Here is a 14494-nt window from a genome sequence, read left to right as displayed (position 1 = left end):
TATCTGCTCATTTGAGTTTATATTCGCTACGTTGATTGCCATTGTTCAGGCACGCACATACACACAAATGGTACATGTACGAGTATTCCAATTATTTCACAATGGCATATTCTATGTATTGGAATATTGAATTTCGGTGGGGTGGTACTGATGGACTTTGCGACTTTCGTTGGAGCAAGTTAATTTCATTGTTAAACAAACCGCAACCGCAGAGCAAACATTGAAACGACCCCACAATAACGACAACGACAACGACAACAGCAAACAGATGGCCGAAACGACAATTCAACTTTAAACGAACCGGAAATGGAAGAAGGTCCCGGCACGGTACCAACCAAGGGCATCATTAATCATGAGTGGCTACAGTTGGTCTGGGCTTCGGGCTGCGGGATCCGGGCTCCTAGCACGCGCGCTTAGGCGGCTTTTTTCTCCACTTCCGCGCTTTCTTTCAGCTCTTCCCTTTTGCGGCATTAAATTTTAATCCCGCACAACACACACACACAAGCCGCCTCCGACCTTTCCGGCGAGCGTCCACCGCAAAAGTTAATGGCATTTGGAAAAGTGTAAAGCGAAACGGAGAGCGGGCTCGGGCTGTTCTGCTGAGCCGAAACTTTTGATGTGCAGTGTTGCGCGTCAATTTGAGCCTGAGTGCATGTGGGTGGACCTACAGACCATCGTCTGACGCTGATCGAGCATCGGCCCACTGCCTTCCTGCCCAAATGGACAATGCTTGCATGCACTGTCACAGCATGTCACATCATCGTCAATGTTGCTGCAAAGTGCAAAAGCTTGAGGAATCACACTTTTACTCAGAAGGATGACTCCCGATGACCACTTCCCACACAACGCTCAACCCACAAGATGGCGGGTTCAAGTGGCCTAAGTCACGACGATGCTTTAACAACCATAATGCGATCACTTACAGGTTGTAATCAATATCAAGAGCAACCAAACAACAAACACGGTAACACGAACGGGAAAAACAAGCACCACCGGTGGTACTGGGAGATGGGTGCAGAACCAAAGAAAACTTTTTGGCTTTTATATCCACAGTCCACGACGAAGTTCAGGTTGCTGCTGGGTCCTGCTGGTTTCCTAGTTGCTTTAGCTGGCCCATAAAAAACTTTTTCCATTACTTCTCGACCAGCTGCACATAACTGCTCAGATGTCTCTACTCCTATTCCGCACTAGTCTCCTATCACATTTCCCATTGTTGCTTGCTGATAGGAGCATGATGCATGACCTCTGCTTTTATTACACATTACATATAATATTGATTGATTGTTCGGAAGTCGGGATGGACTCAGGACTGCTTCTGTTGACGTTCCGCGAGCAGGCCCTTGACCAGACTTACCAGCATGTCCAAGCCCTCCTGATTGCTGCTCTTGTAATAGGGCAGGGCCTGCAGGCGCTTCACCCACCCAGAGAGAAGGGGATACTTGTCTGCCTCGATGGGGGCGAACGCCTCGGCTGTCGACACCGAGGAAATGCAACACAGATCCGCGATGGTCAGTGCCTCGCCAGTCAGGTATGGGCCGCTAGCCAGGCAGTGTTCGAGGCCGTCGTACGCTTTTTGCACATAGGTGATGCGGTCGGAGGGCACATCGGATGCCCCGAAGTATATCACGGGCTCCACAATGAACCGGATGCGGGGGAAGAGGTGGCCGCAGTCGTAGTACAGGCGCGCGTCCACTGTGCGTCGCTGTACGGGGTCCTTTGGGTACAGGGAGTCGGTGGCGCCTCCGAACTTGTCCGCCAGATAGCAGCAGATGATGTGCGAGTCGCTCACCACAGTGCCGTTGTCATCCAGTACCGGAATCGTGTGCTGCGGATTAAGCTTGAGAAACTCTGCCGTCAGGTGCTCTCCCGCCTTTACATTAACAGCGCTGATGGGAAACGGTGGGTATTGACAGAGCGGTTAAACGGAACGAGAGAGGGAAGGAGAACCACAACGTACCGTAGATCCAACTCCAGCCCCAGGGCGGCGGCTGTTAGCAGCACAGCGCGGCAGGGCGGACTGCGGGGAGCGTAGTAGAGAACGGGTTTGCTTGACATTCTTCGTTTTGGGGGAATCTGAAATAGATTAAATTATTAAGAACCTGAACGTGCATTTCGATTCACTAACTCGAACACCACCACGTTACTTCTCAAACTCAGTTTAGCGAATAGCTGCTGAAAAGAGAACGACACAATATTGATCGCTGGAGCTTTCAAAGCTCCCTCTCTTGCGTTCGAATTAGAGATGGGCTGGACGGTTTCAACACGCACGACTAACCATACAGTAAATGCATGTATTTTTACCTAATAAATACAAGCCAAATGTCCCAATAGAATTTGCTGCGACAGCTCCCAGAGGTCTGCGGTACTATTTAGGCGCGTATGTATGAAGTAAGTTTACATTGACTGTAAATGGTTTTACTTAATTTATGGGACGTTTAGTTTAAAGTTTTAAGTTTAATCTAAAAAGCCCTTGATCAGCTTGCACTTTATGTATGTCTTTACATGTTTATATGTACATACATACATTCATATGTATGTATGTATGTTTTCTTTTGTAATCTCATGTATTTCGACTGTGTACCACCTATTTTAATATTTTACAAGTTGGTATAATGACTAAGTATGCGCGCCCAACCAGTGTTGTACTTACGACCGTGAAGCAATGCTTCACGCCATCTATGTACATGCATACATATGTATGTACATACATACATATGTACATACATACATATGTACATACATACATATGTACATACATACATATGTACATACATATGTATTGCCTTCAAGGGAAAGTGAACTTCTGAAAATGCTTTTAACCGATTTAATTCACGCACCGAGCAGTTGACTGACTAAGAGGATTTCACATTTCCTGGGGGCATCCCTTTTTTGCGTACACATTTCCGAAAGGTGAAACAATTAAATTTTTAAGCGGATTTCTGTATTAGTTAATGGCGCAGGCCAGAGGCACCTCACCTTTTCCGGACTCCCCTCTCTTACCGTGGGCTCGTGCAGGAGCTTTTCCGTACAAAACGTGAATATAATTGGATTTCGGCTGCGCTGCCATCGAGTGGATGAGCGAGATAGATGGCTGAATATGGGGAGACTGACTGAGAGGGAGAGGACCCGGAGAGATGGGCGAGCATTCGGAATGCAGCGGAGCAAGAAAGAAAGAAGAAATACGTCGATAACATCGTCGCAAAAACCGTCCCCATTCCGAGCCTCGTCGCTTTCGAAATCGAACTCCACCTCAAGCTCAAAGTGCTGCTCACGTGGAAGGCCCTTAAATATTTGGTCACGGGCCAAGGCGACACCGAAATGGCGAAGAATGTTCGCCCAGGTATGCGGGTGTCCTCCTTCTCGGTATGCTGTGCCGAACACAAATTTGTGAAAGCAATTTACAGTTATTAAAGCTTTTAGTGGGATCAAAAGCATGCTGCTGCCTTCAATCCCCAAGCCCCTCCGCGTGTCTCCCTCTGCCAGCTCTGAGTACAAGGCATTAAATTTAATTTGGTAATTGAATAATTTCTGTGACAAACACAGACTCAAGCCCCACCCCCACCCACAGCTCCCCCGCACACTGAAAGCGAAAACTTTTGCTGTTTGGAAAACTATGTTGTCTGCGCTGCCTGCCTCCATCTCTCTCTCTCTCTCTCTCTGTCACTGCTGTTACGGTCTCCGTCTTAGTCACAGTTCCTGTCCCTGTCCCTGTCCCTGTCCAGGCATCCAGGCTTTTGGGAATGAGCCTCAAAGGCGTCGCTGGAAAGCATTAACTAATTGATTGCCACTTGACGAGTGACATTTATCTTCATAACTTGGTTTTTTCCCCCGTTAATTGAAATCACAGAGAAGACTCCGACTAGGCGCAAACTAGGAAGCCGCTGGGTGCTGAGCAGATGTGGCTCTAACGCCTCCGCTCCGCTTCAAACTGTGCATGAGATTAATGGTAATGAGAAAGAGCACGGCCACACAGACATCCCCCCATCCACCCACTACGGACAGCTGTGTAAGCGGGCTCAAGTGCAAAATCCAGTGTTATTAATGATCCGACGTCGCTTCGGAAGGGGTTTCGGTAGCCAGAAGACAGGAGACGTAGAAAGAATCCTTCCATAAATATTACTTAATTCCATTGTTCCATGACATTTATAACAATTAAATTGTGGGGGTTCTTTGGCTAATTGTTCGATGCGACCGACCCTCCAAACCAAACAAAGATAGAACTACACTTCATACATTTGTAGAATAGCAGAGTAGGAGGTGCGGTCTCGAGAGATTCGTTCACTATGCCAGAGAATGGCGGCAGGCGAGTGTTTGTACTTCCAGGAATCTGATAAGCACAATGAAGATGCCCGTATGAAGAACATCCCCACCACGGCCCTGCAGCGCCCGGTCCTCCCGCATCCATCTGCTTATCGTCATTTGGCTTTTTATTGGAAATTAACTTGTGCGGCAAAGGAATGTCCTGTCCAGTTGTAGACCGGGGTCGGTGTCTCGAGTCTGGTCTGGAGACTGGGCTTATAAATCGTTGCTGAAATTAAAAGTGACATCCCATTATTTAGTCAAATGAAGGGCAGAGCCCGAGGAAATCTTGATGGGCAATCAATGACTGACAATGACAGTGTTTCTCATGCAGAAGGATGGCCGGCACGGACGATGAAGCGCTGCTGTATATTTGGGAAGAGCTCCACAAATCGCAGATTTTAAATGCAGATTAAATTTGTTCTATTTTTCGCCAAATTCAGTAAAAGTTCATTCGCTTTCCCATTCTGTGTACATTCTATGTCATTTAGGTATCTTTTTGTTTACTAACACCATCAACCCTCTACTAGAGGGAATGCAACGTTTAATTGGATAAAAGCGTCACTGTTGAGGTAGTGTGTTGCATATACTACCAAATATTAATTTATATTTATATCAATTTTATCATTTATTTATTTTATTACCAATCAACTTTATATAAATATATATTATAAATAAATAAATTTACATTATACGAAAAGTGTGCATGGTATTGTATTCGTATACCCTTCGTATATAAAGTTGATTGGTAATCCACTTTTAAATAAGGAAAAAACAATAAGCACTGAAATCTGAATCCATCGCACACGTGGACTGACCAAAATTACTCTCAAAAATTAAAACAGGCGAACTTTGCTTCAGAATTAAAACAAATATTTAAAGACTTTTATATTTGAAGCTATATTTTTGTCGGATGGAAAGACACTTGAAACTAAATTCGTCTAGTTATTCAACTGTCTAAATAGGGTCTAAATCTATATACATTCAAAGCTAAAATTGTACTAAGCTGCCGTACATATGTACATGCATATATGTATGTACATATGTACATATGTAACATTCTGATATGTATTTGATAAAGCTCAATAAATATCAATCCAATTTGTTGGTTGGAAGTTATGGAAGTTATGGTTCAAAATGGAATTAAGATATCAAGCAATGGAGTAAAAATAATATATTTTATAAAGTTTTCTTGTTATCTTGCCTCTCAATTTAGTCCGATATCAGGACAGTTCGACTAGGGAGTAGTTGGCCATTTTTCGAAAGTTATGGATTTGTTGAGAATTGATGGCTGGAGTTTGAATGCCAATTGTTCGCACAATGGAGGAAGCTTTTCATTTGAAAACGAATAAAATTTAGAATGTCAGCGGTGATGACCTTGGCATATGTTACCAATCTCGCTCACATTTCTCGGGAGTGCCACTCTGATCCGCCCGTCGCCCTTCAATGCCAGCCCGATACGCATTCTTGACCTTCTGCCCGCCAACACTGTCAGCTCCAGAACCACTTGAGTTTCACTTCTTTCAATAGGCACACTGCCTGTGTCTTTTCACTTGAACAACTGTAACGGGCCCTCGAGGCTTCGGGCCTAAACTCGGCCTATCCGTCTGCCGACATCATCAAAATTCGTCTGGCCGTCCTCTTGGCTTTCTTTTCCCAATTTATTGGACTTTATTGAACTGTAAAACACGGACATAAATAAAGCCTGCTGCTCGTGCTGGCACTCATGAGACGAACGAGACGAAACGTGTGGGAAGGGAAGGGAAGGAAACTCTTCGGTAACAGGATGCTACATTGGACAGCAAAATCTACATACGCATTCATGTACATACATACATATAGCATGTAGACCCTCGATGGATGAATGATGGAGACCCATTTGCCTCGGCAGGCGAGTGAGTGCATGGGAGTCGCCATTCGCGCTTTTACGACCCACCTGAACGAATGGATTTTAGGGCTTTTCGAATATGTATTTTAATGGACGGAGCCGATTCACCACCGCCCACACCGCCCGCTCTGCTGTCCCACTCTGCGGTAGCATCGTTGTTCTAAGCGAGAGCTTTGGGCATTTTATTGGTTTTTGTGTATTTTTTGTTTTGTTTTCCTTGGCTGCGGTCCTCGAAGCTGCTGTTGGCACTTTCCGCCTTTCTGCAATTGATGGATTAGCACTGAAAGCCACACAGGCACAGGTGGCATCCATCCGACTGTTCTGTCAAGCCTAAGCCTTTAGGTCATTCGATGCATCATCGAATGACAGGCAACACCCAAAAGGGATGAATATATGTACGTACATTGTATATGCGTAACTACAAATGTAAAGGGAAGCCATAGCTAATATGTATAAACCAATAATGCTTTGAACGAATCTTAGCCTGTTGTTCGCCTTCGAAACAGTGGTGACTCCTCTCTTGTTTTAATTTTGGTAAAATCGAACGAATTGTAAAGCCAACCCTACGACTTTTACTTCCTTGGTGGGATTGGTTGAACTTTATTCACCGGAATGAAATTTTGCTGAATTTCAACGAAAGTCCCCTTCACCTATACAGTCTCATTGAATACAGTTGCTTAAGGAAGTGGCTTTCTCTATGGGTGGTGGCTTACTTAAACAGAACCTCTTCATGGCACTGCCTTAAATCGATTCAAGTGTATAATCCTCCCATAAGCCCATTCTCATCGTCATGATCTGGGTAATTCCATGGTCGCTTTGAAATAATTTAATTCGAAATTCGAAGCGTTTCAAAGGCAGCCACAGAATTAGGAGCTGCCAGCTCTGGCAGTGAGTGAAGCAGTTTTCAGTCTGGCCAAAATGCGTTGTGGTCAAACTAAATAAATGTTTCGATTCTCTCTCGGTGGCAGCATTAAGCCAGCTGCCACAGCTCGTCCCGTCTCCGACTCCTGCTGCGCCACTGCATTAGTACCACGGTGCACCCCTTTTATTTTGTTTTGTTTACAGCTGCAAGTGGGAAAATGTTTGCGATTTTTGGATGCTGCGAGCTTAAGAAATAAAGCTTCAAAATTATTTGTTCATCATGTTTGTAAATGGTCAGAAAACCATCATTCAACCATTTTATTTTATGGCCCGTAGCGGAGAATTTATGTACAGGAGAGAAATTGCTCAAATGTATGGGTCTGCGGGTGGGGCAGCAACTTGGGAAGGACTGGAATCCTTTGCCATAAATCCTTGAGGATGTCTGGCACGTGTGGCCCATTATCTAATGTGTTTGAGTGTGTGCCAGTGCTAGTGGTACACTCTCATGTGGCCGGACCGGGTTAGTAATTAACGAGGCAAATATGTATTAATTGCGTATACGCACTAGGGCATCAAAACCAGAAAATGCTAATTAAAACCGAAGGCCCCTTTCCCATTCCATTTCCAGCCATTCGTCCCATGCGTCAGCGCTCTGTTCTGTTCTGTTCTGGATAAATCAATTAATTTATGCAGGCCCGAGTGCATTAGCCATTCAGCTATTCGTAGAGGAGCGGCTGCCGGAGAGTGAAAGTGAGTGGCAGCGGACTACAATACGCCGCAGGAGTCGCCGTAGGAGTCACACCAAACACATCCATTCAATTACCAACAACACGGAGCCGTGGTGCACCCCTCCTGGGGCCGCCCCTTGCAGTCCTCTGCGCCCTGTTCGACCTCCTGCCTGCCTTCAGCGCAAAAAGAGCACGCGGCGTGTGGCACAGCGGGTGGAGCTTATTAACTACAGAAATGGATTTCACCAGGGGGTAGGGAGTGAGCGGAGAGCAGGCCAAAAACCCTCGCAGTGGATGGTGCACGGACAACCCGTTGGCCGCCTAATCGTGTTTAATTTGCTGCAGATGGAGCACCTGAGATCCGACACCTGAGATGAAACTGCCACTGTGGAAGCCCAGGCAAAGGTTCATTGCCTTCGTGCTCCAACTCCCACCCCCTCTCTCTGTATCTCCGTCGATTTTGTGAGCTTCGATAATGGAAATTTTAATGAAAATTTCAACTATTTAATTACTGCTAAAGTTCGCCCTGGTCATCCTTGCTTGTCTTGCTTGCCGCTCGTCTGGCAGAACATAAATCAGAAAGACCTAATTTGAGTCCCATTATGTTTTTACCGGGCAGGAGGACATGGGTGTCAACTGTGCACACAACGAATGCCTACTGGGCGTTCCCCGAATCCGAATACCAGTATTAACTAATCTTTGGGCCTATTTTCTCATCTCATTTTTTAGGGGAATCTTCACTTAGTCAACTGCACATGAAATCCTAACAAAGCGCGTCGAGTGGAACGGAACGGAATAGAATAGCACAAGCCCAAGCAGAAGCACAAGGATTGTCCCCAAAAGCTCTCCGCTGCATCGGTAGGTAGCGGTCGCCTTGTGGCTGCCCGGGACTGAGACTGACACCCTGTCCGGGGCTGGAATTGGCACAGAGGCATGTACAATGTACAATGTATGTACAATCACGAACATATTACATATGTGTGTGTTTGTGTGTTGTTTGTGTTGTGGCAACATTGAGTGGCAACAGGAACCACCCTGGCCGATCGTCTCTTAGCCGATGTTTATCTTATCAGCCGCCAGTTGGCCCGCACAGATGGCCGGAGGTCGGTCGGTCGGAAAGTGTTTACACTTGCGTCCAATCATTCTGCGGTTGTGGCGTTGCTGACGCTAATGGCCCCCGAATGTCGGGGCAGTCCATGAAAGTGCCAAACGCTACCGACAGATATATCAGATCCGGAAACACTTTTGGAGCAACAGCACTTTGCCTGTGCCTGTGCCTGTGCCACCGTGCCGCTGCCCTGGCAAAGCCCCTGCACTTGCTTTTGAGCCTGGCAACACGGAACCCTGCCCCAGAAGAGCCACAAGTGTCTCTGGCGCAACAAAAAGTTAAATGCTGGCTGCCCTGCGCCTCCTGCTACAGCAGCAACAGTCCACGGGCAACAGAGCTTGTGCTCTCAATATGTTCCGTGCGCCTCTCTCGGCACCTGTTCCGATTCCACTTCGTTTCTGTGCCACGAAAGCTTTCGAGAGTGCCGAGCCGTTTTGCCGTTCAGTTCGTCGTCGAACTTCAAAGCGTTTCGTGCTCACAACCGGTGGAAAGAAGTTCCGTGCGAGGAAAGCAGGCAGTCAGGCCAATAGCCCAGAAAACTCTGAAGGCGGGCGCGAACAAGTAAGCCGTAGCCAGCCCCCGAAGTAGCCGAGTGAAGTGTAAATAAGTGGAGCCCACCCCCTATACCGCACACGGACACACACTAAACACACACAGAGATACACACATGGGAGCTGCTGGGGGTAATGGTTGGGGTACAGTTTCTCGTGTCGGTGTCGTTGTTTATATTTGGTGATTGGAGCGCGCCCCCTCTCCCTCTTTCGCGGGTGTGATATTCCTCTACTTATGTCGCGCTCTCTCTCTCTCTCCTTACTGTTTAAATGGAAATGCATTTCGATCCATTTTGCATCTATCAATGTCTTGACTCCGGTCCGATGAGTGGGATTGATGCTCGAGTCGTTGAATAAGTACTTAAGCAATGTGATGCAATATGCATTCCACTATGCGGCCTCGACAAGTGCTCTCAGCCAAAGGAGCAACAGAAACCAATTATGTTAGCCATGCCCCGAGGAACCCACACCGACCCGTCCGGCCACACGGGGCACTCGACACTCGACACTCGATCTGAAGCACTCGAAAAGTTGGCCGGGACAGGGAGGGAACCCTTAAAATTGCAGCGCCCAACAATTTTAATTGGAAAAAAACTTGTCTAATTGAAGTTTAATAAACAAAGCACATAAAGAGGGGCCTTAGGGTAGGCGAAACGCAAATCCTGCCAAGTCCCAGGCCCCGGGTCGGAGAAACTTGCTCCCACAGTTTCGTTCTTATTTTCAATTAAATGAAAGCGTAAACGAAAACAAAGAACGTCGGGAAATAAAGAAAATCAAAGAATTGTGCCAAGTGCATTGACCACAGCAGGACTCTACCCCCGGGGTCCCGCCCATTGTTCTTGTACAGCTTCCACCTGCGGACATGGTGTGAGGATGGAGTGTGGAGTGGAAGCGTTGTATTGCTGGTGGAGTGCCTCTGGGTTTTCCCCGTGCTTCAATTCGAATTTCTGTATCTACGAGCAATTAAAATATGCATAAAATGCAAATGAGAAATCTTCCCGCCCTCTTCCAATCAGCCAAGTCCCGCTTTTACCCAATTACCACCCCTCAGGACATTTCCCTACCACCCTCCTCTTCCATGCAATCTCCATTCAAAATCTTGCTTTTTATCAAATACTCGAAGCGAGTCGAAACTCCAGTCGAAACACAAATGAAAATAAAGAAAAGTGAAAGAAATTTTTTAAATTAAAAATTGTGAGATAATCAGCCAAAAAATATCCGAAACTCATACAAAGTATACATCAGGGGAAAAACCGAGCGCCGCTGGGAAGCTGCTGACGGGTGAGTAGTCCGCGCGTCCATTTGCCACCATTCCGGGATCAATAAACGCACTCTGGCCAGAGATGCCCATTCTGTGTTCTCAGTAATTAGTTTTGTGCGGGCCCGGTAATTGCTCTCGTTCTGCAACCCGTCGCTCTCTGGCAAAATTTCACCCAAAACGAGTCGAAGCCCATGGGGCGTATGTGTAATATCAAGATAATTGAATAGGCCATGACAAACAACAAATACGAAAATACGAAAATGGAAATGAAAATGAAATGGTTCATATTTTCTCCTCGCGGATCTCTCTCGCTTGTTCGCTCTTTTGTGTGTTTCGCCCGCCATTAACCGCATTCTGACTTGTCCGGGCACATCCTTTCGATGCTTTTCATGTTGAAATTGGCCAATAAAAATGTTTACGATACACGCAAGCACTGCGGACCAGGTAAATACTGGGAACATTTTTCAAGAAGCGTTGATTACTTATTAAAATATTATACATATACTCGTATACCAGGTACGAGCACACACACACCCACAGTCTTTTTAACGATTCTCTTGGTTCATTTCCATAAAGAGTTTTATGTCTGATAATTCTGAAAAATGCCTTACTGCGTACGTACATGTGTACATATGTACATACATATGTACATATGTCAGAGGGATGCCCTAAATGCCGCACTACGGAAAGCACTACGAGCCGTTCTGTGCCCTAGTGTGGGGCGTAGCGAGGTTTAATTAGTAGCCCATCCATGAAGTTGATGAGGGTAAATTGGCAAATAATTAATCGAGAGTTAATGAGGATTGGAATGAATCAGAACTTGCATTAGACCAACCTGAATATGAAGTTCGAAATGGAAAAATCCAATGGAACGGCAAATGAGGTGCCACGAAATGACCACGAATGTACGAGTCAAATTTATAATGTTCTCAAAAGAAATGAAATTAAATATAACGAGTAGGAACGCTTGTGAGACGCTTCATACGTGTCACACCTTTTATAACAGGTAGTCAGTCAGTACATGTACTTACATACGTACATATGTACATACATACATACATATATACCTTGGTGGTTTTATTCAAATTTTACATTTTACATTTTTTCTACATAAAAAATTACATACGCTACACCACTTCACCCGCCACCCTCCCCCAGTGACACACACTGCATGAGGCAGAGGGTGCGAGCGAGATCTCTCTCCCTCTCTCTCTCTCTCTGTGCTTCCTATAAATCTAAGAAACTAGTAACACAATCTATAGTCCCACTTTAACGGTTCTTAAATGTTATATTCATTAAAAACGTAATTCTATGGAATCGCTAAAAGAAACAAAAACTGGGTCAAAGAAGAGGCAGGCCGAAACCGCTTTACCCACACCATCGCATAAGTCCCTGCCATCCCACTTCTGGACTCAACTTGGCAACAAGTCGGTTTTACTGCCCATAATATAATAGCTGCGGCTGCTGGTGCTCCATGTACCCATTAATATATTAATTTGATTCTCCCATCGGCATCGTTTTATTGCATCCGTTTCGTTCTTTGTTCTGCGAACGGGCATAGAATGATTTCCCAAATTCGTAGTGTAAACACTTGAGGCAAATAAGTCTTGGGAAAACCTATTTTAAGTGGTAAACAAGGTTCCCTTGTGTGGCAAAGGTATGGAAAATAGAAACTGAAAGCATTTAAAAAACCTAAAAATAAGTGCATGCCTATAATAATTCGTAAATATAATTAATTTGAGTATTCTTTTAGAGTCACTGATATGGGGAACATAAACTAAATACGAAAACTTTCAAATAAATTGAATACAAAGTCGGCCTAAATTATTCTTAAATAACGACAGCTGTCGTCTGGGCTGCTCTTCTTTAGTTGTTTAATCTTCTTTACAGTTCCTTGAGCATTCGAAATTGTCAAGGACCGTAATCATTACAAGCTATACTTTAAAAATCATACAATAATTATTTTGATACGTTTTTAGCATAATCGTTATAATGATCAATTATTGATAATAATTGTCTATAATTTTCTTCAAAACAAAAAAATAATGACTCAATTTTTAGTTTTATTTTTTCGCTCAAACATAGCAATAATCATTATTTACGGTCCCTAGAAATTAGGAATAATTTAAATTAAGAGCGTAAGGAAAGCTGAGCAGCATTGTTTTAAACTGCAGCGACAAGGATTCAGTCCTCAAAAAACTTCAGAGGAAAGGGCTTGTGCTTTGACCAATTATGTTTAACAAGGAGTAGTTCTACAATTTTTAAATTTAAGTTACAAAATTCGCTCTTTTAATTCCATGCTGTAGATTGAAAACCCAAATGGAGGTTTTCAACTGTGGAAAATCTTTAATCCAAAATGAAATTTCGAAAAATATGAAGTGATTTTCAACGTTAAAGCATACAAATTAAAATGATTGCTCCTGGTGAGTCTCTAATTCGTTGTTTTTCGCTCAGTTTCGTTCAATTAGGTAAAGTGCGGTCTGTTTTTGACTCGCTGACTCTCTGCGAGGGGTGCTGGCTTACCTACCCCGACGTATGAGTAATGTGCGGGTGGAGTGTTTTTGTATCTGCCACACTTTAAATGCAAAGTGAGCGCTTAAAACTTTAGACTAGGGTGGCGGACGCGAGCCCATATGCCTCCCTGCCCACCTGCCCGTTTGCCCGTTTGCCCGGTGCTGTCTGGATAAGCGACGGTAAAGTGCTATAAATCAGCACTCAAACCACTTGATAAGGACATCAGAATGGGCCCTGCCTCTGTCTGGCCTGAGTGAAGCGCTACTCTCCACTCATCACACACACACAGACATTTGATCCTCCAGTTTTCCGACTCTTTTTCGCATTCTTCGCATTTTTCGCATCTCTTCTCCTCTGCCACACCACAAACAAAATACAGAGATACAGATACAAAGAGAGAAAGATAGAGAAAGGGAGAAGTGTTGAAAATAGAAATTATTAACAAATGCTGCTAACAAATGCCCCACTGTAAACACACACGGAGATCCTCCGCTTCCCCTGCTCGACTCGTGGGTGGGGCAGTGGAATGTTCACGTCACGCGCCTTCGTTTCAGGGCTGTGAGTTGTGGGGGCGTTACAGATGTTCCCGAGTCCGCCCTGGCAATGTTCTGATTTTCTGCTGGCAGAATGATGTCTTTTTTTCGCCCGCATCTGGTTAGCATAAAGCAATCGTGAATTAGCCATAATTTCTGGTGCTCGTCTCTGCGGGACATGTCTGTGTGTTATCTTTGGGGTTGTGTGTGTGTTCATGTGTGTATGTGTGTCAGATGGCTGCTCTTATCGCCATCAGAATAAAAGCTCATTAATGCGGCATTCAAAAGATTTTAAATATTTGCACACAAATTTGTTATTACCGTCCGCCAGACGATGCGCTGCCCCCACAACAGAACGCAGTCACCCCTCCCCCACTTTAGCACTTGTGGAACGTGCTATTCATATTCATACGAGTTTGTGTGTATTCGCGCGCACGTGTGTGTGTGTTTGTTTGTGCCTCACTTTTAATTAAATGTGAAATAAGCTTGCTACCGGCTACCGTCTGCTGGGCACAGCTGGAAATGAGTGCACACAACCCAAGCAAAGAAACCTCCGAAAGAGCCAAAACGAACTTTGGATGCTCTTGGCTGTATGTTAGATTTATATACGGAAGTCGTTATATTATTTTCCGTGAATTTCTATATTCTATATGTATTCTATACTCTTTTCTTATGTCTTGTCTCTGACCTTTTGCTGGCCGCTATTCTGGTCATTGTAATATTCACTTGTTGCTCTCGTAATGGGGAAACA

General features: G+C 44.9%; 2 protein-coding genes across 8 annotated transcripts in view; one reads left to right on the top strand and one right to left on the bottom strand.

Moving 5' to 3' along the window:
* Window positions 1-1220: 1220 nt before the first annotated feature.
* LOC117891431 (glutathione S-transferase 1) lies at window positions 1221-2073 on the bottom strand. Its single transcript, XM_034796902.1, has 2 exons — window positions 1958-2073; window positions 1221-1886 (listed from the first exon to the last, which is right to left on the bottom strand). Exons 1-2 carry the CDS (start codon window positions 2053-2055, stop codon window positions 1304-1306), a joined length of 681 nt encoding a protein of 226 aa, XP_034652793.1. The 5' UTR covers window positions 2056-2073; the 3' UTR covers window positions 1221-1303.
* Window positions 2074-9324: 7251 nt separating this feature from the next.
* The window catches only part of LOC117890259, a 32820-nt gene continuing 27650 nt past the window's right edge, over window positions 9325-14494 (top strand). For 5 of the 7 annotated variants that reach the window (XR_004648566.1, XM_034795016.1, XM_034795014.1 and 2 more), the window contains exons 1-2: window positions 9331-9483; window positions 10559-10716. The gene's annotated coding sequence lies outside the window, so the exon portion shown is untranslated. Of the gene's footprint in view, window positions 9484-10558; window positions 10717-14494 lie in introns of all 7 variants that reach the window. The other 2 variants (XM_034795011.1, XM_034795012.1) reach the window with 2 other exon arrangements.

The sequence above is a fragment of the Drosophila subobscura genome, chromosome E (assembly GCF_008121235.1).
Source record: "Drosophila subobscura isolate 14011-0131.10 chromosome E, UCBerk_Dsub_1.0, whole genome shotgun sequence".
Lineage (NCBI taxonomy): Eukaryota > Metazoa > Arthropoda > Insecta > Diptera > Drosophilidae > Drosophila > Drosophila subobscura.
Note: the sequence above shows the minus strand (reverse complement) of the source record. Positions and strands in the feature narration are given on the sequence as shown.